We start from the raw sequence: 22897 nt of genomic DNA on the forward strand, positions 1-22897 counted from the left end.
GAGGCTAAGGGGAGACCTGATTGAGGTGTATAAAATTATGAGGAGCCTGGATAGAGTGGATAGGAAGGAGCTGTTTCCCTTGGCAGAGGGGTCAACAACTAGGGGGCATAGATTTAAAGTAATTGGGGGAAGGTTTAGAGGCGATATGAGGGGAAATTTCCACCCAGAGGGTGATGGGGGTCTGGAACTCACTGCCTGAAAGGGTGGTAGAGGCAGGAACCCTCACCACATTTAAAAGATACTTGGATGTGCACTTAAAGTGCCGTAAGCTACAGGGCTATGGACTAAGAGCTGGAAAGTGGGATTCGACTGGATAGCTCTTGGTCGGCCAGTGCGGACATGATGGGCCGAAATGGCCTCCTTTCATGCTATAAATTTCTATGATTCTATGATTAAGGTTTCTGTGATGAAACTGATATTTTTTTCTGTTTCAGATTATAGAATTACAACATTATAGGGATAATTGATTGATTGTATTCCCGAGCCAGCAACTTCACCCATTGTGCATGCATGTTGGAAATTCAGGAATATACAGTTTTCTGACCATCTAAGGTTCATAAAATTGGGTGCATGTTAGGCCTTGCCAAAAATGGCACATTGGTTCAAAAGGATTACAGGAATGTTCTGTTTTTATGCATGAGGAATGGGTGCTTCAGTGAAAGGCCGAAGAATTTAAATTAATTAAGTCTGTTTTCTGGATAGTTGATCTACCTATTGTATTCATATCGAATAATAAACATTGATTATTTCAGGATACTTTAATATAGCCATACCCATCTGTTTGACAGCTAAGAAAAACAAAGTCGCAGCTTTCCGCCGTGGAGAAACAGTTGGCGGAGAAAACCATTGCTTACTCAGCCAACGCAGTAAAAGCAATTGAACACGAACAAGAACTTACGGTAAAATTGGGATAACGATTAAATGACAAATAATGAGCAATATTGACTTGGATTTTTAAATACTTTTTGAGCAACAGAGTGAATTGCAGTGACTAATTCCTATGTAAGATGTTACAACTTTTTAAACTTCTGAAAAATTCCTGTTAAGTCTTATTGTCATTTGTAAAATGGCAATATTATGGCCATAATGCAAAAATCCATATCTACTGAAAATTAGTTTTTTTTAAACAAGTCTGGACATTTTTGAATATTTATTATGTTTTGCTATAATCCCAAAAATATATTTTGAGTAATTCCAACATTTAAGCATTGAACTGAATTCCCTTAACATTTTGCTTTTGTGACTTGGAATCACTGCTTTCATTGTAGAACTTGGAAATCCAAAATTTAGTAGATCTGTAAACCAAATGAGTAAGGGTGAACTGTTTTAATTTCTGAAAAATGTTTAAAACATGTTTTGAAACTTTGAAATATACTTTGCATTTTATTGTAAAATTTCAACTGTACATTTCCTTTTTAGAATTTTTTGTAAAGGAAGTACTTCACCTTTAAAACAAAAAGGAAAATGAGAATCCTAAAACTTCTTGTATGGGGAGGGGGGGCGGGGGGAGGCGAGTGTGATGGAATACTCTCCACTTTCCTGGATGGGTACATCTGGAACAACACAAGAAACTGGATACCATCCAGGACAAAGCAGTTCGCTTGACCATTAGCCTAAACATCACCCCCTCTGCCGTGGCTACGCAGGATACACTGCATCAACTCACCAAGTCTTCTTCGCCAGTACTTCCCAAACCTATGATCTCCATCAACTAGAAGGACAAGGGCAACTGGTGCATGAGAACACCATCACCTCCAAATTCAAGTTACACTCTATCCTGACTTGTATATATCGTTGATCCTTCATTGTCCCTGGGTCAATATCCTCGAACATACTTAACAGCATTGTGGGAGCACCTTCATCATAATTCAAGAAGGCGGCCCACCACCACCTTGGGCCAATTCTGGACAGGCAATTAAATGCTGGCCTTGTCAACTATGCCCACATCCCAAGAATACATTTTAATAAAGCTTTGGCTAAAAACTGAAACCAAGCGCATTTTTTTAAGTACTAAATGCAGAACAATATAATACCCAAACATGCTGAAATTCCTTTACTGTTTTAAAGAACCTAGAAATGCTTATCTGAGAAGGATTATTCTTGGTCATTTAAGTAAACACACAGTTCCTGATTGGAAAAATCGGTGTCCTTCTCTTTTCCTCTTCCCTCCAATAGCATGACTTGTATGTGAAACATTCAAAGAATAATGTTATGTTTTTGTATAGAAAATTACATATAGATGTGCTGGAAGATATGTTCAATATTATCCACAACAGTTTAATTTTTACTGCTGCATCTCTTCAAAATGTTAGGAAAAGAATAAAGAAATTAGTAAATTGGAAAAGTTCATTGAGGAGCAACATCAAGAAAATATTGTAGCACGTGAACATATCAAGAAAATTCAAACTGAGCAGTGCCATGAACTGGAGAAACAGATTGAAATTGTAAGATTATGTTCTGATGCTAATTATTTCAAGATATACTGTAGACTATTATTGGTGGTATGATCAAGCAGCTTAGGATTCTGAAGCTTTATGGTCTTGATATTTGTGAATTTTAAAAATAAATAAGTGTTACTTTTTTAAAATTGGGAACTTTGGGCTGCACTCATTGATGGAAATGTTGCTCTTAAAATGTCCACTAGGAGTTGCATGAGAACAATGATGTAATTTTTTTTAATAACTACAGGCCATGATTTTTCTGGGGTTTTTTTCGTTTCAAAGGAGCTGATGTGGCTGATAATCAGTTGCAGTTTTTATCTGTACATTTTTTCTTCTTAAATAGTTACTCTTATGTAAATCTGATTGCAACAATTATCATAAAAACTATTGCAATGCAAAAAAATTGTGGAACAGGAGAAAAATTACATAAAAATTTACAGTACTTGAGTTTTATTAAAACATTAGCAAATTTAGTTAAACAGAAGAGAAATGTTAGTTTCTTCTACATTAGAAAAACTCAATCTTTGAAGCTGCAGTTACATAACATAAGAACATAAGAATTAGGATCAGGAGTAGGCCATCTAGCCCCTCGAGCCTGCTCCGCCATTCCAACAAGATCATGGCTGATCTGGTTGTGGACTCAGCTCCACTTACCCGCCCGCTCCCCATAACCCTTAATTCCCTTATTGGTTAAAAATCTATCTATCTGTGACTTGAATACATTCAATGAGCTAGCCTCAACTGCTTCCTTGGACAGAGAATTCCACAGATTCACAACCCTCTGGGAGAAGAAATTCCCTCTCAACTCGGTTTTAAATTGGCTCCCCCGTATTTAAAGGCTGTGCCCCCTAGTTCTAGTCTCCCCGACCAGTGGAAACAACCTCTCTGCCTCTATCTTGTCTATCCCTTTCATTATCTTAAATGTTTCTATAAGATCTGTTATTGGAAGAAGTTCTGTGAATTGCTGGTAATTGAGTCAGCAGTTGTCTGTCACCATCGTTTCATCAATAGATTCTCTAGTACTTTCAGCTTGGCTTCTTTTAGGAGACAAGGATTCTGCTTTGCAAAACCACTGCAGACAAGTGCTGTGCATGCATGCATAATCTACTAATAATCCCATAATTGCCCATCTAATGTGGCTTGTGCAAGTAAATACATGTTCATTTTGCTTATCCATTTTCCCAAAAATGCTTTAGAGTGCTTTTGAAAGTGTTATTGACAGAAGTGTGTATCGGCTGAAATTTCTTCGTGATTCCAATTTGTAGTTTCCAATTTGTAGGCCGATACAGCATCCATGATGAGCGAAGGGATATTGAATTATAAAAAATGTTCCTCAAAATCACCACTGGCTTTAATTTTACTTTGTTGCTAGGAAAACAAGTTTTTACGTGGCCATCATAGTGGTTCCAATTCATTTAATTACTGTGCAGACAACCATGCAGTTTGGCAGGATATCAAATGTCCATTTGTCCATGTTCCCTATCAGCATTGCAGTGATAATACTATGATCTGTGCAAATATCACTGATGTAAACATGGAAATCGTAGACCTTTTGCTGCTTATAGAGTACTGTTGACCTGCAGGGTCCAATGTCTGACAGAGCTGTTTTTCTCATGAACTTGTAGGCCTGAAAATTGCGGTCGGAGGCTTCCTGTGGGCTGACGCCTCCGACAATTTTTTTTCCCCTGAATGTACCTGGTTGGTCCCGGAGGAATGTATACATACGGTCCGAGGCCTAGATGCGCAGCCCAGCGTATGGGCACACGCATCACAGGAACATAAGCGTAACCTGGGATCACGTGGGCCTGGACCACCAATGAACATGGAGTATTTTCAATGATAATAAAGGGAGCTCCGTTTGTACGAGCTCCCATTACTATCAATGAGAATACCCCCCAAAACACAGAAATAAATAAATAAATACAATACATTTTTAAAAATCTCATATTTAAAATGAATTGAAATTTAATTTAATTAAATGTTTCAGAATTTAAATTAAAAAAATGTTTTTTAATAGGGTTAAAAATAAACTTACATAAATGGACAGGGTTTTTAACACACAAATTAATGATTAAAATTCAATTTTTCTATGTTTTAAAACTCTTACGCTGGTAAAAATAGGCTATATGCCTGCTTTTACCAGGCATAAGTTGGAAGGACATTCGCTGGCAGAAGTTGGGAAAATAGTCCAAATCTCTGCCTGTGTATGTTCTTCTCCCGGGGATGCGTGCGAAAGAGATTTTGACATTGCAAATGCTGGTTCTCGGCGCGCAATGTGCATGCGCTGAGAACCAGTATTTGTGAGGCCTCTTCGGGTGCGTGCGCACGTCGTACACGCCAGGAGAGACCGCAATTTACAGCCGCATGTGTCAAATAGGACCACCATTGAAAGTGTCATAGTTCAACTCTTGTGCTATAGCTGTTGCCTTTATATATACTGTGGAAACAGAAAAGTCATTTTCACATCCTGCCAAAACCCAAGCGTCAGGTTCTTTTTCTAGTCTTCGATACTTGCAATGATCAGTTCAGTTATCTTTCTTCCTTTTAGGCTTTATCTTTAGGTTTTATCTTGTACTTTTATTTTGGCAAAGTTCTCATCTCGTTGAAATGACCTGCCATTCTATTCCCATTTCCTCAGCAGCACAAAAACTTTTAAGTTTGAACTCAGCAGTGTAACTCTGACATCTTTCTTTTGTGAATCCATTAAACTGTAATTTATTGATTCTTTTCTGCAATTTACTGTTTTTTCTGTGAGATAACAGGTGTAGGACGGTTGATGAACAGTGGTGTACATTTAAGGAGATATTTCACAACTCTCAAGAAAAATATATTCCAGTGAGGAGGAAAGGGTGTAAGAGAAAAGATAGCCATCCGTGGCTAACTAAAGAAATAAAGGACGGTATACAATTAAAAACAAGGGCATACAAAGTGGCCAAAACTAGTGGGAGGACAGAAGACTGGGAAGCTTTTAAAAGCCAGCAAAGAATTACTAAAAAAATGATTAGAAAAGGGAAGATAGACTATGAAAGTAAACTAGCACAAAATGTAAAAATAGATAGCAAGAGTTTCTATAGGTATATAAAAAGGAAAAGATTGGCTAAAGTAAATGTTGGTCCCTTAGAGGACGAGACTGGGGAATTAGTAATGGGGAACATGGAGATGGCAGAAACTCTGAACAAATATTTTGTATCAATCTTTACAGTAGAGGACACTAACAATATTCTAAAAGTCAAGGAGCTATAGCGGAGAAGGAACTTAACACAATCACAATCACTAAGGAGGTGGTACTCAGTAAGATAATGGGACTAAATGCAGGTAAATCCCCTGGTGGCTTGCATCCTAGGGTCTTAAGAGAAGTAGCGGCAGGGATTGTAGATGCATTGGTTCTAATTTACCAAAATTCCCTGGATTCTGGGGAGGTCCCAGCAGATTGGAAAACTGCAAATGTGACGCCCCTATTTAAAAAAGGAGGCAGACAAAAAGCAGGAAACTATAGACTAGTTAGCCTGACATCTGTGGTTGGGAAAATGTTGGAGTCCATTATTAAAGAAGCAGTAGCAGGACATTTGGAAAAGCAAAATTCAGTCAGGCAGAGTCAGCATGGATTTATGAAGGGGAAGTCATGTTTGGCAAATTTGCTGGAATTCTTTGAGGATGTAACGGACAGGGTGGATAAGGGGATACAGTGGATGTGGTGTATTTGGACATCCAGAAGGCATTTGACAAGGTGCCATGTAAAAGATTACTGCACAAGATAAAAGTTCACGGCGTTGGGAGGCAATATATTGGCATGGATAGAGGATTGGTTAACTAATAGAAAACAGAAAGTCGGGATAAATGGTTCATTCTCTGGCTGGCAATCAGTAACTAATGGGGTGCCGCAAGGATCAGTGCTGGGACCCCAACTATTTACAATCTATATTAATGACTTGGAAGAAGGGACTGAGTGTAACGTAGCCAAGTTTGCTGACAATACAAAAATGGGAGGAAAAGCAATGTGTGAGGAGGACACAAAAAAGACAGGCTACGTGAGTGAGCAAAAATTTGGCAGATGGAGTATAATGTTGGAAAGTGTGAGGTCATGCACTTTGGCAGAAAAAAAATCAAAGAGCAAGTTATCATTTAAATGGAGAAAGATTGCAAAGTGGGACCTGGGGGTACGTGTGTATGAAACACAAAAGGATAGTATGCAGGTACAGCAAGTGATCAGGAAGGCCAATGGAATCTAAAAGCAGGGTATTGGTGAGGCCATCCTTGAATACTGCGTGCAGTTTTGATTTCCATATTTACGAAAGGATTATACTTGCTTTGGATGCAGTTCAGAGAAGGTTCACTCGGTTGATTCCGGAGATGAGGGGGTTGACTTATGAGGAAAGGTTGAGTAGGTTGGGCCTCTACTCATTGGAATTCAGAAGAATGAGAGGTGATCTTATCGAAACCTATAAGATTATGAGGGGGCTTGACAAGGTGGATGCAGAGAGGATGTTTCCACTGATGGGGGAGACTAGAACTAGAGGGCATGATCTTAGAATAAGGGGCCGCCCATTTAAAACTGAGATGAGGAGAAATTTCTTCTCTGAGGGTTGTAAATCTGTGGAATTCGTGGAATGCCTCAGAGAGCTGTGAAAGCTGGGATATTGAATAAATTTAAGACAGAAATAGGCAATTTCTTAAACGATAAAGGGATAAGGGGGTTATGGGAAGCGGGCGGAGAAGTGGAGCTGAGTCCATGATCAGATCAGCCATGATCTTATTGAATGGTGGAGCAGGCTCGAGGGGCCGTATGGCCTACTCCTCCTGTTCTATTCTTAAGTTCTTATGTATAGGTTAACTTTCTTATTGAAATTAAATTAATGAACATGTGCAGCCTGTGGCCATAAAATATGGTTGCTGATTTTTATATTTCTTTTACAATTAGTTTTTTAATCAATCCAATGGAATGCATTCCACAGCTTGCTCTGCCTTGCATTTGTACATCAACAAAGAAGTTGTGCATGTTCATACTTTGCTCCCTTGCAGGTTAACAATCTCTTGTAAAATTGTTGAATTTAAATTCAGAAAATGGACCACCGCAGAACCTTTTACACTGGACTAGTCATTCTGCAGCTGGCATGAAGCCCAAGCATTACTTTATCCTCTTCCTCCTTGTCCTCTTCGATTCTCCATCCTCCTCAAACATCTTTTCTCTGTAGTCCACCTATGTTGTGGATCTCTCATATTGTTCCATTCCTACCTGTTGCACCAAAGATATTACATCACCTCAAACAGCTTGTAAATGATTTGAACTTTTTCAGTAATAAACATTCTTAAGCGATGCAAACCTATCAGCCTTCCTCTGAACCTTTTTGCATGATCTTGATATTCTATTCTAAGATACATAATGCAGCACTCTTAGTTAGTAACAGTTTCTTTAAATTGAAAGGTGGTTTTAAGATTCATTTTGATATTGTTGCATTTCCTATATTACAACAGTGACTACACCTCAAAAGTACCTCATTGGCTGTAAACACTTTGGGATGGCATGAGGTCATGAGATGTACTATATAAATGCAAATCTTTCTTTTTTGTTAAGCTTGAAAGTCAACTGGAAGAGAAGCAGCAACAGTTGAAAAAACAAAAGCACACAATATCAACTTTTCAGGAAGAGATCTGTACCAATCAAAGCAGAATTGAATCATTGGAATTCCAACTCGAGGAAGCCAGACAGGCAAGCTTTTATTTAAAAAAAAAAAGTTTTTATAATTCTTATTTCAACTGTATCAATCCATTGGGAAGCACACAATTATTAACTTTATAAAAAGATTTTGCATATATTAATGTTTTTAACGCACTTAAAATATAGTGGTGTGAATTGCTGGCAAGCCTGAAATAGCAGCCTTTATTTGAAGTGAGATTTTACTCATGGGCATGTGTTGTTAAATTTCTAGATAATGCTTTGTGTTTTTTCGAATCGCCTCTTAATGTACATCTGTGCTCGGACTTTTTTTTCCAGAGTCCTCTGCAAATTAACTCCACACATGCACTGAAATGCAGCAACCGAATCAATAAATCCAGCACCCAAAAATTATAACACTGGAAAAGCTGTGGCCATGCAGACGTTACATACTAAAAGCTTTATATCAGGAAACTCTCTGCAGTGCTCTATTGGCTTTCTGAAAATACAAAACATCAGATAGGAAAAGACCATCTTGCCTGTCCCATACAGTTGTGATGCCTTAGAAAAATGGAAACTTGGGAAAAGGAGTAGGCCATTCTGCCTCTTGAGTCTGTTCTGCCTTTCAATTAGATCATAACTGATCTGTACTTTTACTCCATTTACCCACTTTTGTCCAAATATCCTGGTACCCTAGCCTAACTAAAATCTATCATTGTCAGTCTTGAAAATTTTAATTGACTCTGCATCCACAGGCTTTTGAAGGAAGCAAGTTCCAGATATTCACTACCCTTGTGTGGGCATTTTCCAAAGTCTCAATATCACCCACCATGTGAGGAGAAACAAGACTGGGCATAGTATTCTAAATGAGGCTTAACCACGATCTTGCACAAGGACAAAATGGTATGCTTTGTTTTGCAATGGATAGTACTGTGAATGCAGCCCAGTATCTTATCTGCTTCAGCTATAGCTTAACGACATTGGTCGTGAACTTTTACAGAGTTATGAAGTATGTTACCAAGATCTTTTTCTTTCATCACAATCTTCACTTTGATCCTTCTAAGGTGTAAGTGCGCTTAGCAATAGTCCTGCCCACATGCATAACACTACACTTGTCCAAGTTAAATGCCATTTGCCAAACAGGGTCCCATTCCCCCACCTCATTGAGATCGGTTTGCAGTTGTTTAGTCTCCTCCATAGTCCTAACATCTGCCTAAATCTTTGTGTCAGCAGCAAACTTGGGAATCATTCCCATCAATTAGTACTGTCAAACCTACTGAATGTTGCCTCATTTGAGTATCAAACAGCAATTGTGCCAACATCCTTGAAGGGTTCAGATTACAGTCCTCTGATAATTACAAACAATTTTAATGGTTTCGAAAGGGTATCAAACCTAACGGAAGCCATGGTGAAGGAGAATTTGTTTCAATGTCTTGATCTGATGGCTAATTCAGCTGAGGAGGAAACCAGCCAACTTGCAAATAGAAGCAGGAGAAAGCCAAAACGTCCTCCCAGCATTTACCCTGTCGAGCCCTGTAAGACTTTTATATGGTTCAATGAGATTACCTCTCATTCTTCTAAACTCTAGAGAATATATCCTAGTCTACTCAATTTCTCTTCATCCCAGGAATCAGTCTGATGAACCTTCGTTGCACTCCCTCTATGTCAAGTATATTAATCCTTGGGTAAGGAGACCAAAACTGTGCACAGTACTCCAGGTGTGGTCTCACCAAGGCCCTGTATAATTGTAGTAAGACTTCTTTACTCCAGTACGCGGATGACGCCTGCGTCTGTGCACACAGAGGCTGAACACCAGTACATAGTCGCTGTATTTACCGAGGCGTATGAAAGCATGGGCCTTGAGCTAAACATCAGTAAGACAAAGGTCCTCCACCAGCCTGTCCTTGCCGCGCAGCACTGCCCCCCAGACATCAAGATCTACGGCGTGGCCTAGGACAACGTGGACCACTTCCCTTATCTCGGGAGCCTCCTATCAACAAGAGCAGACATTGACAACGAGATCCAACAGCACCTCCAGTGCGCCAGTGCAGCCTTCGGCCGCCTGAGGAAAAGAGTGTTTGAAGACTAGGCCCTCAAAACTGTCACCATGCTCATGGTCTACAGGGCCGTAGTAATACCCGCCCTCTTGTATGGCTCAGAGACGTGGACTATGTACAGTAGACATCTCAAGTCACTGGAGAAATACCACCAGCGATGTCTCCGCAAGATCCTACAAATCCCTCGGGAGGACAGACGCACAAGCATTAGCGTCCTCGTCCAGGCCAACATCCCCAGCATTGAAGCACTGACCACACTTGATCAGCTCTGCTGGGCAGACCACATGCGAGACACGAGACTCCCAAAGCAAGCGCTCTACTCGGAACTCGTCCACGGCAAACGAGCCAAAGGCGGGCAGAGGAAACGTTACAAGTACACCCTCAAAGCCTCCCTGATAAAGTGCAACAACCCCGCCGATACCTGGAAGTCCCTGACCATAGACCGCCCTAAGTGGAGGAAGTGCATCCGGGAGGGCGCTGAGCTCCTCGAGTCTTGTCGCCAAGAGCATGCAGAAATCAAGCGCAGGCAGCGGAAGGAGCGTGCGGCAAACCAGGCTCCCTGCCCACCCTTTCCCTCAACAACTATCTGTCCCACCTGTGACAGAGTCTGTGGTTCTCGTATTGGACTGTACAGCCACCTAAGAACTCATGCTAAGAGTGGAAGCAAGTCCTCCTCGATTCCGAGGGACTGCCTATGATGATGATGTACTCCAATCACTTTGTAATAAAGGCTAACATACCATTTGCTTTCCTAATTGCTTGCTGTACCTGCATGTTAATTTTCTGTGATTTGTGTACAAGGACATCCAAGCCCTTCTGAATACCAACATTTTCTAGTCTGACCATTAAAAATGATTCTGCTTTCCTATTTTTCCTTTCAAAGTGGACAACTTCACACTTCTCCACATTATATTCCATTTTCCATGTTCTTGCCCGCTCACTTAAACCTGTCTACATCCCTTTGCAGCCTCTTTGCATCCTCCTCACAACTTACTTTCCCACCTCATCATCATCGTAGGCAGTCCCTTGGAATCGAGGAAGACTTGCTTCCACTCTTAAAAAAAGAGCTCTTAGGTGACTGAACAGTCCAATACGAGAACCACAGTCCCTGTCACAGGTGGGACTGACAGTTGTTGAGGAAAAGGCTGGGTGGGACTGATTTGCCGCATGCTCTTTCCACTGCCTGCGCTTGGTTTCTGCATGCTCTCGGCGATGAGACGCGAGGTGCTTGGCGCCCTCCCGGATGCTCTTCCTCCACTTAGGGCGGTCTTTGGCATGGGTCTCCCAGGTATCAGTGAGGATGTTGCACTTTATCAAGGATGCTTTGAGTGTGTCCTTGAAACGTTTCCTCTGCTCACCTTTGGCTCGTTTGCCATGAAGGAGTTCCGACTAGAGCGCTTGCTTTGGGATCCTCGTGTCAGGCATGCGAACAATGTGGCCTGCCCAGCGGAGCTGATTGAGTGTGGTCAGTGCTTCAATGCTGGGGATGTTGGCCTGGTCGAGGACGCTAACGTTGGTGCGTCTGTCCTCTCAGGGGATTTGCAGGATCTTGCGGAGACATCGTTGGTGGTATTTCCTCAGCGACTTGAGGTGTCGACTGTACATGGTCCATATCTCTGAGCCATACAGGAGGGCGAGTATTACTATAGCCCCGTAGACCATGAGCTTGGTGGCAGATTTGAGGGCCTGATCTTCGAACACTCTTTTCCTCAGGTGGCCTAAGGCTGCACTGGCGCACTGGAGGCAGTGTCGAATCTCGTCGTCAATGTCTGCTCTTGTTGATAAGAGGCTCCCGAGGTATGGGAGATGGTCGACGTTGTCCAGGGCCACGCCGTGGATCGTGTTGACTGGGAGGCAGTGCTGTGCGGCAGGCCAGGTTGGTGGAGGACCTTTGCCTTACGGATGTTTAGTGTAAGGCCCATGTTTTCATACGCCTCAGTGAATATGTTGACTATGACTTGCGTTCAGCCTCTGAATGTGCACAGACGCAGGCGTCGTCCACGTACTGTAGCTCGATGACAGAGGTTGGGACGATCTTGGATCTGGCCTGGACACGACAAAGGTTGAACCGGTTCCCACTGGTTCTGCAGTTTAGTTCCACTCAAGCGGGGAGCTTGTTGAGCGTGAGGTGGAACATGGCAGCGAGGAAGATTGAGAACAGGGTTGGCGCGATGACTCAGCCTTGTTTGATCCCGGTCTGGACGTGAATAGGGTCTGTAGTGGGTCCCCAAAGTTAACTTTGCATTGTCAGCAAACTAGGATACATTATACTCGGTCCCCTTATCTTAAGTCATTGATATAGATTGTAAATAGCTGAGGCCCAAGTACTGATCCTTGCGGTTCCCCACCAATTACAGCCAGCCAACTCAAAAATTAGCCGTTTATTCCTACTCTCTGCTTTCTGTCTGTTAATCAATCCTCAACCCCCAAATCCAAATACAGCACATCCATCGGTTCCCCCTTATCTACCCTGCTAGTTACAAGCTCAAAGCTAACAGATTTGTCAAACACGATTTCCCTTTCATAAATCCCTATTGACTCTGCCCAATCATATAATTTTCTGAGTGCCCTGTTACTACATCCTTGATAATAGATTCTAACGTTTTCACTACTACTGATGTCCGGCAAACTGGTCTAGAGTTCCCTATTTTCTCTCTCCCATCTTTCTTGAACAGTCGTCTTCTTTGGCCCCCTTGTATCGAGGATGACTTGCTTCCACGCCAAAAAGGGTTGCGTTCACAGGTGTTTCAATGAGGACTTAATATTCCAGGTCCCGAACTACATCCTGAAGGGTGGAAGATGCCTGTGCGTGGATTTTTTTAAGGTGTGGTGGCCGTTGTACACCAGCCACCACACGGGCTTGACAGAGCTAGGTCTTGGTCCAGTGGCAAGGATTAACCAAGACGACTGGAGACCAGCTCTGCTGCACAGACCTAGTGCGCACACATATCGCAGTGTGAGCTGGTTCTTGCTGCCCCTGGGCCCTCGCCTCTCCTGGGCCCCGATCACGTTGCTCTGCAATCTTTCGCCACTCCTTCGCTCCGACCTCGCCATTCCTGCTGTGCCTGGCTATGCACCAGTCACAGACCTAGATTATGGTGATGCCAATCCAGTTGCCCTCTTAAAAGGAGCGGCGTGATAGCGGCCCGGCTTGAATAGTGGGGTTACATTTACTAACTTCCAATCCACTGGGACCACTCTAGAATCTCGGGAATTCTGGACGATCAATACCAATGCATCCTCTACATCTGTAGCCACCTCTTTTAAAACCCACAGATGTAGGCCATCAGGTCCAGGGGATTTGTCAGCTTTTAGTCCCATTAATTTCTGCAGTACAACTTCTTTACTAATACTAATTTCTTTAACTTCCTCACTCTCGCTAGACCCTTGATTCCCCACTATTTCCAGTATGTTATTTGTGCCTTCCACGGTGAAGACATGCAAGGTATGTGTTTATGTCTCTGCCATTTCCTTATTTCCCCATTAAAATTTCTCCTGTCTCTGCCTCTAAGGGACCCACGTTTACTTTCGCTAATCTCTTTTTATATCTTTTGAAGCTTTTAAAATCTGTTTTTATGTCTCTTGCTACTTTACTCTCATTCTCTTCCTTTCTTTATCAATCTCTTGGTCATCCTTTGCTTAATTCTAAAATCCTCCCATCCTCAGGCTTACTGCTCTTATACTGTCTTTAACTTCTCTTTTTAGCCACGGTTGGACTACTAATCCCGTGGGGTTTTTATTCCTTTAGAGGAATGTATATTTGTTGTGAATTATAAATTAATTCTTTAAATGTTTGCCAGTGCTTATCTACTGTAATATTTTAATCTAGTTTCCCAATCTACTTTAACCAACTTGCCTCTTATACCCACGAAGTTTGCTTCGTTCAGATTTAAGACCTTAGTTTCGGGCTGAACTAAATCATCTCAAACTCAATATAAAATTCTATCATATTATGATCACTCTTCCCGAAAGGCTCCTTTGCTACAAGGTTATTAATTAACACTTTCTCATTGCTAGATCTAAAATGGCTTGTGTCCTAGTTGTTTGCTCAACATACTGATCTAGAAAACTATCTTGAATACATTCCATGAACTCGGCCTCCGCAGTAATACTGCAAATTTGATTTACCCAGTCTATATGACAATTAAAGTCCCCCATGATTACTGTATTACCCTTGTTACATGCACCTCTAATTTCCTGATTTATATTGTGAATGACACTACACTACTGTTAGGGGGCCAAAAAACTCCTCCCACCAGTCTTTTCTACCCCTTGTTGTTTCTTAGCTCCATCCAAACTGATTCGACATCTTGATTTTCTGAGCTAAGATCCTTTCTCTCTACTGTCTTTATCCCATCCTCTATTATCAGGGCTACCCCCCCACCCTTCTTTTCCATTTTGCCTATCTCTTCCTGGAATATTTAGTTCCCAACTTTGGACATTCTGCAACCATGTCTCCGTCATGGTTATTAGCTCAAACCCATTCATTTCTATTTGTCTGATTAATTCATCTATTTTGTTGCAAATGATTCACACATTCAGATATAGTGCCTTTAGCTTTAACTTTTTTCAATTTTTTCCCCTGATGTTACCATAGTCTCTAATGAATCTTTACCTTTGTTAAACTCTCTATCCTTTCCTGACCCACTGCTAATTTTGACCCAAATCACTACTCTGCTCTACAGAATTGACATTTAAGAACATAAGAACATTAAAATAGGAGCAGGAGTAGGCCATTTGGCCCCTCAAGCCTGCTCCACCATTCAATAAGATCATGGCTGATCTGATCATGGACTCAGCTTCACTTCCCTGCCCGCTCCCCATAACCCTTTACTCCCTTATCGCTCAAAAATCTGTCTATCTCCACCTTAAACATATTCAATGACCCAGCCTCCAAGACTCTCCGGGGCAAAGAATTCCATAGATTTACAACTCTCTGAGAGAAGAAATTCCTTCTCATCTCAGTTTTAAATGGGCGGCCCCTTATTCTGAGACTATGACCCCTAGTTTTAGTTTCCCCTATGAGTGTAAATATCCTCTCTGCATCCACCTTGTCGAGTTCCCTGATTATCTTTATATGTTTCAATAAGATCACCTCTCTTACTGCTTTTGAATTGACCCTTTCTTGAATCATCCCACTCCCCTCCTTCATTAGTTTAAAGCCCTATTTACAGCCCTAGTTATTCAATTTGCCAGGACACTGGTTTAAGTGGAGCCCTTCCCAATGGAACAGCTCCCTCTTTCCACAGTACTGGTGCCAGTGCCTCGTGAAGCAAAACCCAGGCTTCCCACACCATTTTTTGAGCCACGCTTTTAACATTCTAATCTGTTTTTACCATGCCAATTTGCGCGTGACTCAGATCACAATCCCGAGGTTATTGCCTGTGAGGTTCTGTGTTTTAATTTTGACCCTATCTCTTCAAGCTCTCAGCAGAACCTCATTCCTAGTTCTTGGTTCCTACGTGGACCACGACAACTGGATCCTTCCCCTCCCAGTCCAAATTTTTCTCCAGGCATGAGGAGATGTCCTCAATGCTGGCACCAGGCAAACAGCACAACTTTTGGAACTCCCAGTCCTGGCTGCAGAGAATAGTAACTATCCCCCTGACTATGCAGTCCCCTACCAGTACAACATTGCTTTTCAGTCCTCCACTTGAATGGCCTCCTGTACCATGGTGCCGTGGTCAGTTTGCTCTACCACCCTGCAGACTTTTCCCTCAGCCCCACAGGCAGCAAGAACCTCGGATCTGTTGGATAAGAGCAAAAGGCAAGGCTCCTCCAGTACTGCACCTTGGGTCCTCTTACCTGCCTGAGTCACTGTCACCCCCCCGCCCCTGTTCCTGACCATTAACGAAATCTGTACCACTACCTTACATAAGAACATAAGAATTAGGAGTAGGCCATTCGGCCACTTGAGCCTGCTCCGCCATTCAATGGGATCATGGCTGATCTTCTACCTCAACTCCACTATCCCCATTTCCCTTGATTCCCTTAATTTCCAAAAATTTATCGATCTCTGTCTTGAATATAAGACTTGAATATAACGCCCTCTGGGATAGAGAATTCCAAAGATTCACCAACCTCTGAGTGAAGTAGTTTCTTCTCATCTCAGTCCTAAATGGCCAACCCCTTATTCTGAGACTGTGAACCCTGGCTCTAGACTCCTCAGCCAGAGGAAACATCCTCCCTGCATCTACTCTGCCAAGCCTTGTAAGAATTTTGTATGTTTCAATGCGATCAACTCTCATTCTTCTAAACTCTAGGAATATAGGCCTAATCTACTCAACCTCTCCTCATAGGACAAACCCCATCCCAGGAATCAGTCTAATGAACCTTCGTTGCACTCCCTCAGTGGCAAGTATATCCTTCCTTAGGTAAGGAGACCAAAACTGTACACAACACTCCAGGTGTGGTCTCACCAGGGCTCTATATAATAGCAGTAAGACGTCTTTACTCATACTCAAGTCCTCTTGTAATAAAGGCCAACATACCATTTGCTTTCTTAATTGCTTGCTGTACCCGCATGTTAACTTTCAGTGATTTGTGTACAAGGACACCCAGATCCCTCTGAACACCAATATTTCCCAATCTCTCACCATTTTAAAAAAAAAACTCTGCTTTTCTATTTTTTCTACTAAAGTGGCTAACTTTACATTTCTCCTCATTATATTCCATTTGTCATGTGCTTGCCCACTCACTTCGCCTGTTTATATCCCCTTGAAGACTCTGCTACTTCCTCACAATTTACATTCCCATCTAGTTTTGTATCATCAGCAAACTTGGATATACAGGTACAACATCCTGAATCCAGCGACCTCGGGACCAAGGCCATTCCGGTTTTCTGGTTTTTCCGGATTACGGAGAAGAAATCCAACATCCCGAATCCGGCAACCTCTAGGACAATTTTCTGTTTTTTCCAGATTTCGGAGAAGAAATCCGACGTCACAGATCAGGCAACCTCGGGGTCGATTTTTGGGTTTTTCCTGATTTCGGAAAAAATCCGACATCCTGAATCCGCCAACCTCGGCTTTGCGCATTCAGATATAGTGCCTTTAGCTTTGACTTTTTTTCTACTTTCCCTTGATGTCGCCATAGTCAGTGATGCCCTGTTACCTTTGTTACTCTTTCTGTCCCTTTCTGACCCACTCTGCTTATTTTGACCCAAAACTCCTCTCTGCTCTAGAGCCTTGACATTTCTCTAGCTGCTTTTAAATTTACTCTTTCCTGAATCCTCCCACCCCCTGCTTCATTAGTTTAAAGACCTGTCGACTGCCCTAGTTATTTGATTCGCCAGGACACTAGTTCCAGCCTGTTTCAAGTGGAGGCTGTCCCAATGGAACAGCACCATCTTTCCTCAATACTGGTGCATTGCCCCATGAAGCAAAACCCCTGCCTCCCACACCACTCTTTGAGCCAAACATTTAACTTTCTGATATGCTTATCTCTATACTAATTGGCACGTGACTCAGGTAACAATCCAAAGATTATTACCTTTGAGGTTCTGCTTTTTAATTTGGACCCCAACTCCTCAAACTCTTTCAGCAGAACCTCATTCTGTTGGTTCCTACATGGACACGACAACTGGATCCTCCCCTTCCCACTCCAAGTTCTTCTCCAGCCGCAAGAAGATGTCTTTAACCTAGCACCGGGCAGGCAACACATCCTTCGAAACTCCTGGTCACGGCTGTAGAGAACAGTATCAATCCCTCTGACTATATTGTCCCCTACCACAACTACATTCCTTTTCTCTCCCCCACCCCCCCCGCCTCACTTGAATGGCCTCCTGCACCATGGTGCCAGTCAGCCTGCTCATCCATCCTGCAGGCTTTTCCCTCATCCACACAGGCAGTAAAAACCTCATTCCTGTTGGATAAGGGCAAAGGCTGAGGCTCCTATAGTACTGCACCTGAGGTCCCCTTAACTGCCTGAGTTGCAGTTACACCCTCCTGTCTCTGACCACTAACCAGACCTGCACCACTACTTAACCTAAGGGATGTGACTGCCTCCTGGATCAAAGTGTCCAGGTAACTCTTCCCCCTTCCTGATGCCCCGCATTGTCTGCACCTCAGACTCCAGCTGAACAACTCTGAGCTGAAATTCCTCAACATGCAGGCACTTACTGCAAACATGGTTGTCCAGGATCACAATGCACTCCACAAAACTCCCACATGCTGCAGTTGCGGCACACCACCTGCACTGCCATTCCTATATGACCTTGTTCTATTTAATTAAATGCAATTAAATTTGTATTCGTGTAACTTCATTTACAGTTTAGCTCCTTGACTTCTTAATTGATCTGGATTAAGTAATGGGTCATGAAATTAAATATCTACCTGTAAAACAAAGCACTACAAATAGTGTGGACAAAAAGCTGCAACTCCTTCCCCCTCTTGTACAACTTCTACCGACCCAATACTTACCAGAAATTCCCACTCTTTCTAAATTCCCAAATAGCCACTCTTTAAATCCACTCTGCAGACCACCTAAGAGGTGTGACTGCCTCTTGGATCAAAGTGGCTAGGTAACTCTCCCCCTCCGTGATGGCATGCAATTTCTGCACCTCGGACTCCATCTCCACAACTCTGAGCTGAAGTTCCTTCAGTTGGAGACATTTACTGCAGATGTGGTTATCTGGGAGTGCGATGCTCTCCACAAACTCCCACATGCTGCAGTTGAGGCACACATCCTGCACTGCCATCTTTATATAACTTTGTTTTGTTTATTTAATTAAAACTAGAGGCTCCTTTTTAAACTGCTCAGGTTCCAGTTCTTTTACTCTGCTTTGCTCCTTGTTCATTTATTAGCGCCTTTATTTTATTATTTACTTAACTCATTTATTATTTATATATGTCGGGTTTTAATTTAATGAAAATTCGTAACGCTTTAATGATAGTATCTTCTACTTAGTTCATTATTTTATCCCTCTAGATCTGATTAATTAATTAAACACTAAACTTAGTTATGAAATAAATTAATTATATAATTAAGTCAAGTATAATTTATCACTTAGATGTAGTTCATCGGGCTCCGCCGCTCCTCTGATGTCACTTTCAGATTTAGAAATTTTTTTCAGATTCTTCCCTCCATCACAGAGGGGCCTCTGCTCTCCGCTCCTCTCGCACTTCATGACCTCTGATCTCCGCTCCTCTCGTGCTTTAAGAACATTAGAACAGGAGTAGGCCATTGAACCCCTGGAGCTTGTTCCGCCATTTAATGCGATCATAGCTGATTTGTGACTGAACTCCATATACCGTCTCTGGCCCATATTCCTTAACCAAAAAGATATTAACAAAAATCTGGCAATCTCAGATTTAAAATGATCAATTGATCTAGCATCAATTGTCGTTTATGGAAGAGAATTCCAAACTTCTGCCACCCTTTGTGTGCAGAAATATTTCCCAATTCTACTCCTGAAAAGGTATGGCTCTAATTTTTAGACTACGCCCCCTAGTCCTTGACTCCACAACCAGCGGAAATAGTATCTCTCTCTCTCTATCCTATCTGTTTTTAATATCTTGAAAATTTTGATCAAATCACCCCTTAACTTTCTAAATTCTATGGGCTACAACCCCTGATTTGTGTGATCTGTCCTCATAAATTAACCCTTGGAGTCCAGGTACCATTATGGCAAACCTACACTGCACTCCCTCCAAGGCCAATATATCCTTACTAATATGTGGCGCCCAGAACTGCTCACAGTACTCCGGGTGTGGTCTAACTCAGTTTTTGTACAGCTGCAGCATAACTTCTATCCCCTTGTATTCTAGTCCTCTAGTTATAAAGGCCAGCATTCCATAAGGCCTTTTGATTATTTTCTGTACCTGTTCGTGAAATTTTAATGATCTATGAACCTGGACCCTCAAGTCTCTTTGGACCTCTGCTGTTTTTAGGTTTTCCCCATTTAGAAAGTACTTTGATCTATCCTTTTTAGTCCAAAGTGGATGACCATATGTTTGCTTACATTGAAATCTGTTTGCCATAGTTTTGCCCATTCACTTAATCTAGTAATATCACTTTGTAATTTTATGCTTTCACCTGCACTGCATACAATTCCTGCTGCCTATCTTTGTGTCATCGGCAAATTTGGATATGTGGCTTTCTATGCCATCATCTAAGTCATTTATAAATAGTGTGAATAGTTGAGGACCCAACACAGATTCCTGCGGGACACCACTAGCCTCATCCTGCCTATTTGAGTACCTGCCTATTATCCCTACCTGCTGTCTCCTGCCGCTCAGCCAATTTCCTAACCAGGTCAATAATTTGCCCTCAATTCCATGAACTTCAACTTTAGTTAACAGTCTCTAATGAGGGACATTATCAAATGCTTTCTGGAAGTCCATACAAATAACATCCATAGACATTCCCCTGTCCACTACTTTAGTCATCTCTTCAAAAAGTTAAATCAGGTTTGTCAGGCATGACCTACCTTTCACAAATCTATGCTGTTCTTTCTGATCAGCTGAAAATTTTCAAGATGTTCAGTCACCCTATCCTTAATTGTAGACTCTTGTCTATTCCCGACAACAGATGTTAGGCCAACTAGTCTATAATTCCCTGGTTTCTTTCGCTCGCCATTCTTAAATAGCGGAGTGACCTGTGCATTTTTCCAATCTGAATCGAGAGAACTTTGGAAGATTACAGTTACGGCATCTGCAATGCACCTATTTCCTTTAAAACCCTAGGATGGAAACCATCTGATCCTGGAGATAGAACAGGTGGACATGACATTGGATGATGAGATTAGTAACGAGATAAGTGCATTTAAAATAAAAAGAGAGGATCTATTAAATAAACTAATCAAACTCGAAGAGGATAAAAAACCCTCGTCCGGATGGATTGCCTCCATGCATTTTAAAAGAATCTAGGGAAGAGATAGCAGAGGCATTACTACACATTTAATAATTCGTTAGAAAAAGGTATAGTGCCAAAGGACTGGCAGATAGCTAACTTACTGCCTATATTTAAGAAGGGGGATAGAACATTTCCAGGGAATTATAGACCTGTCAGCTTAACATGGTGGTAGGAAAAATAATAGAATTCCTACTAAAGGAGAAAATAAAAGAACATTTAGAAATCGAAAATATAATAATGAATAATCAGCATGGATTTAAATTTTTTGAAGAGGTACCCGAGAGAGTAGACAATGGTAATACAGTAGATGTAAGTTATCTAGATTTTCAAAAGGTCTTCGATTAGGCAACCCATAATAGACTGATGAACAAGATCAGAGAATGCGGAGTCAGGGGACAAGTAGCAGAATGGATAGCTGGCTAGCTTCAAGACAGAAAGCAGAGAGTAGAGGTAAAAGGGTAGCTATTCATAGTGGCAGAAGGTGTGGGTTGTATTGTTCCACAAGGATCAGTGCTAGGACTACTGTTCACAATTTATATTAATGATTTAGACTTTGGAATCACAAACACAATTTCTAAATTTGCGGATGACTCCAAATTTGAGGGGCGGGGGAGGAGCGGATCGTCAATACGGAGGAGGACTGCAACAAATTACAGGAGGACATTAATAAACTTGCAGAATGGCCATATAATTGGCAAGTGAAGTTCAACACTGATAAATGTCAGGTATTACATTTTGGTAGGAAGAATAGGGAGGTCATTTATTACTTGGAGGGTGAGAGTCTAAGTAGGGTAGAGGAACAAAGGGATCTCGGAGTTCAAATACACAAATGACTACAAGTTGCGACACAGGTTAGCAAGGCCATAAAAAAAGCAAACCAAGCACTAGAGTTTATTTCTAGAGGTATAGGGCCCAAGTTTCCACACGCGCCTAGAACGGCTCAGTCCCCCTCCCCGACCTGACCTCCCCCTCCCCTCCCTCCCTCTCTTTTTCTCTCTCTCTCTCGCTCTCTCTCTCTCTCGCTCTCTCTCTCTCGCTCTCTCTCTCTCTCGCTCTCTCCCTCCCCCTCTCTCTCCCTTCCTCCCCCCCCCCTCTCCCTCCCTCCCTCCCCCCCCCCCCCCCTCTCTCTCCCTCCCTCCCCCCGCGACCAAAACCGAACCTCCCCGACCCGACCCAACGCCACCTACCTGTAAATCTGGTGCTGGGGACGGGCCCTGCCCGAAGTCTCGGGCCGGCCCGTTCAGCCTTCGGTCCCGAAAGGCCTGCCTGAAGCACTTTCACACAGGTAGGAAGATGGTTTCTTTGCTTATAAATGTTTATTCAGGTTGGATTTATTTGTATAATATTTGTATAAGTATAAATAAGGATTTATTATAGATTTTAATGACTTCCCTTCCCTCCCCATCCCCCCCCCACCTCGTTCTGGACGCCTAATTTGTAACCTGCGCCTGATTTTTTAATGTGTAGAACAGGTTTTTTCAGTTCTACAAAAATCTTCACTTGCTCCATTCTAAGTTAGTTTGGAGTACGTTTTCACTGTGGAAACTTTGAAATCAGGCGTCAGTGGCCGGACACGCTCCCTTTTGAAGAAAAAATTCTGTTCCAAAGTGGAACTGTTCTAACTGACTAGAACTGCAGAAAAAAAAATGTGGAGAATTGCGATTTCTAAGATAGTCCGTTCTCCACCAGTTGCTCCTAAAAATCAGGAGCAAATCATGTGGAAACTTGGGGCCCATAGAATTGAAAAGTAGGGAAGTTATGCTAAACCTGTATCAAACCTTGGTTAGACCACACTTGGAGTAGTGCATACAGTTCTGGTCGCCAGATTATAAAAAGGATATCAAGGCACTGGAAAGGGTGTAGAGAAGATTGACAAGGACGATACCAGAAAT

The 22897-nt window shown here is 42.1% G+C and overlaps 1 protein-coding gene across 2 annotated transcripts in view; it reads left to right on the forward strand.

The window, feature by feature from the left end:
* Nucleotides 1–22897, forward strand: part of ccdc18 (coiled-coil domain containing 18) — a 235617-nt gene that overhangs the window by 88815 nt on the left and 123905 nt on the right. For both annotated transcript variants that reach the window (XM_070886607.1, XM_070886608.1), the window contains exons 13-15: nt 789–899; nt 2313–2444; nt 8014–8148. In XM_070886607.1, the coding sequence (XP_070742708.1) occupies nt 789–899; nt 2313–2444; nt 8014–8148 (378 nt within the window). The remainder of the gene's footprint in view (nt 1–788; nt 900–2312; nt 2445–8013; nt 8149–22897) is intronic.

The sequence above is a fragment of the Pristiophorus japonicus genome, chromosome 8 (assembly GCF_044704955.1).
Source record: "Pristiophorus japonicus isolate sPriJap1 chromosome 8, sPriJap1.hap1, whole genome shotgun sequence".
Taxonomy (NCBI): Eukaryota; Metazoa; Chordata; class Chondrichthyes; family Pristiophoridae; genus Pristiophorus; species Pristiophorus japonicus.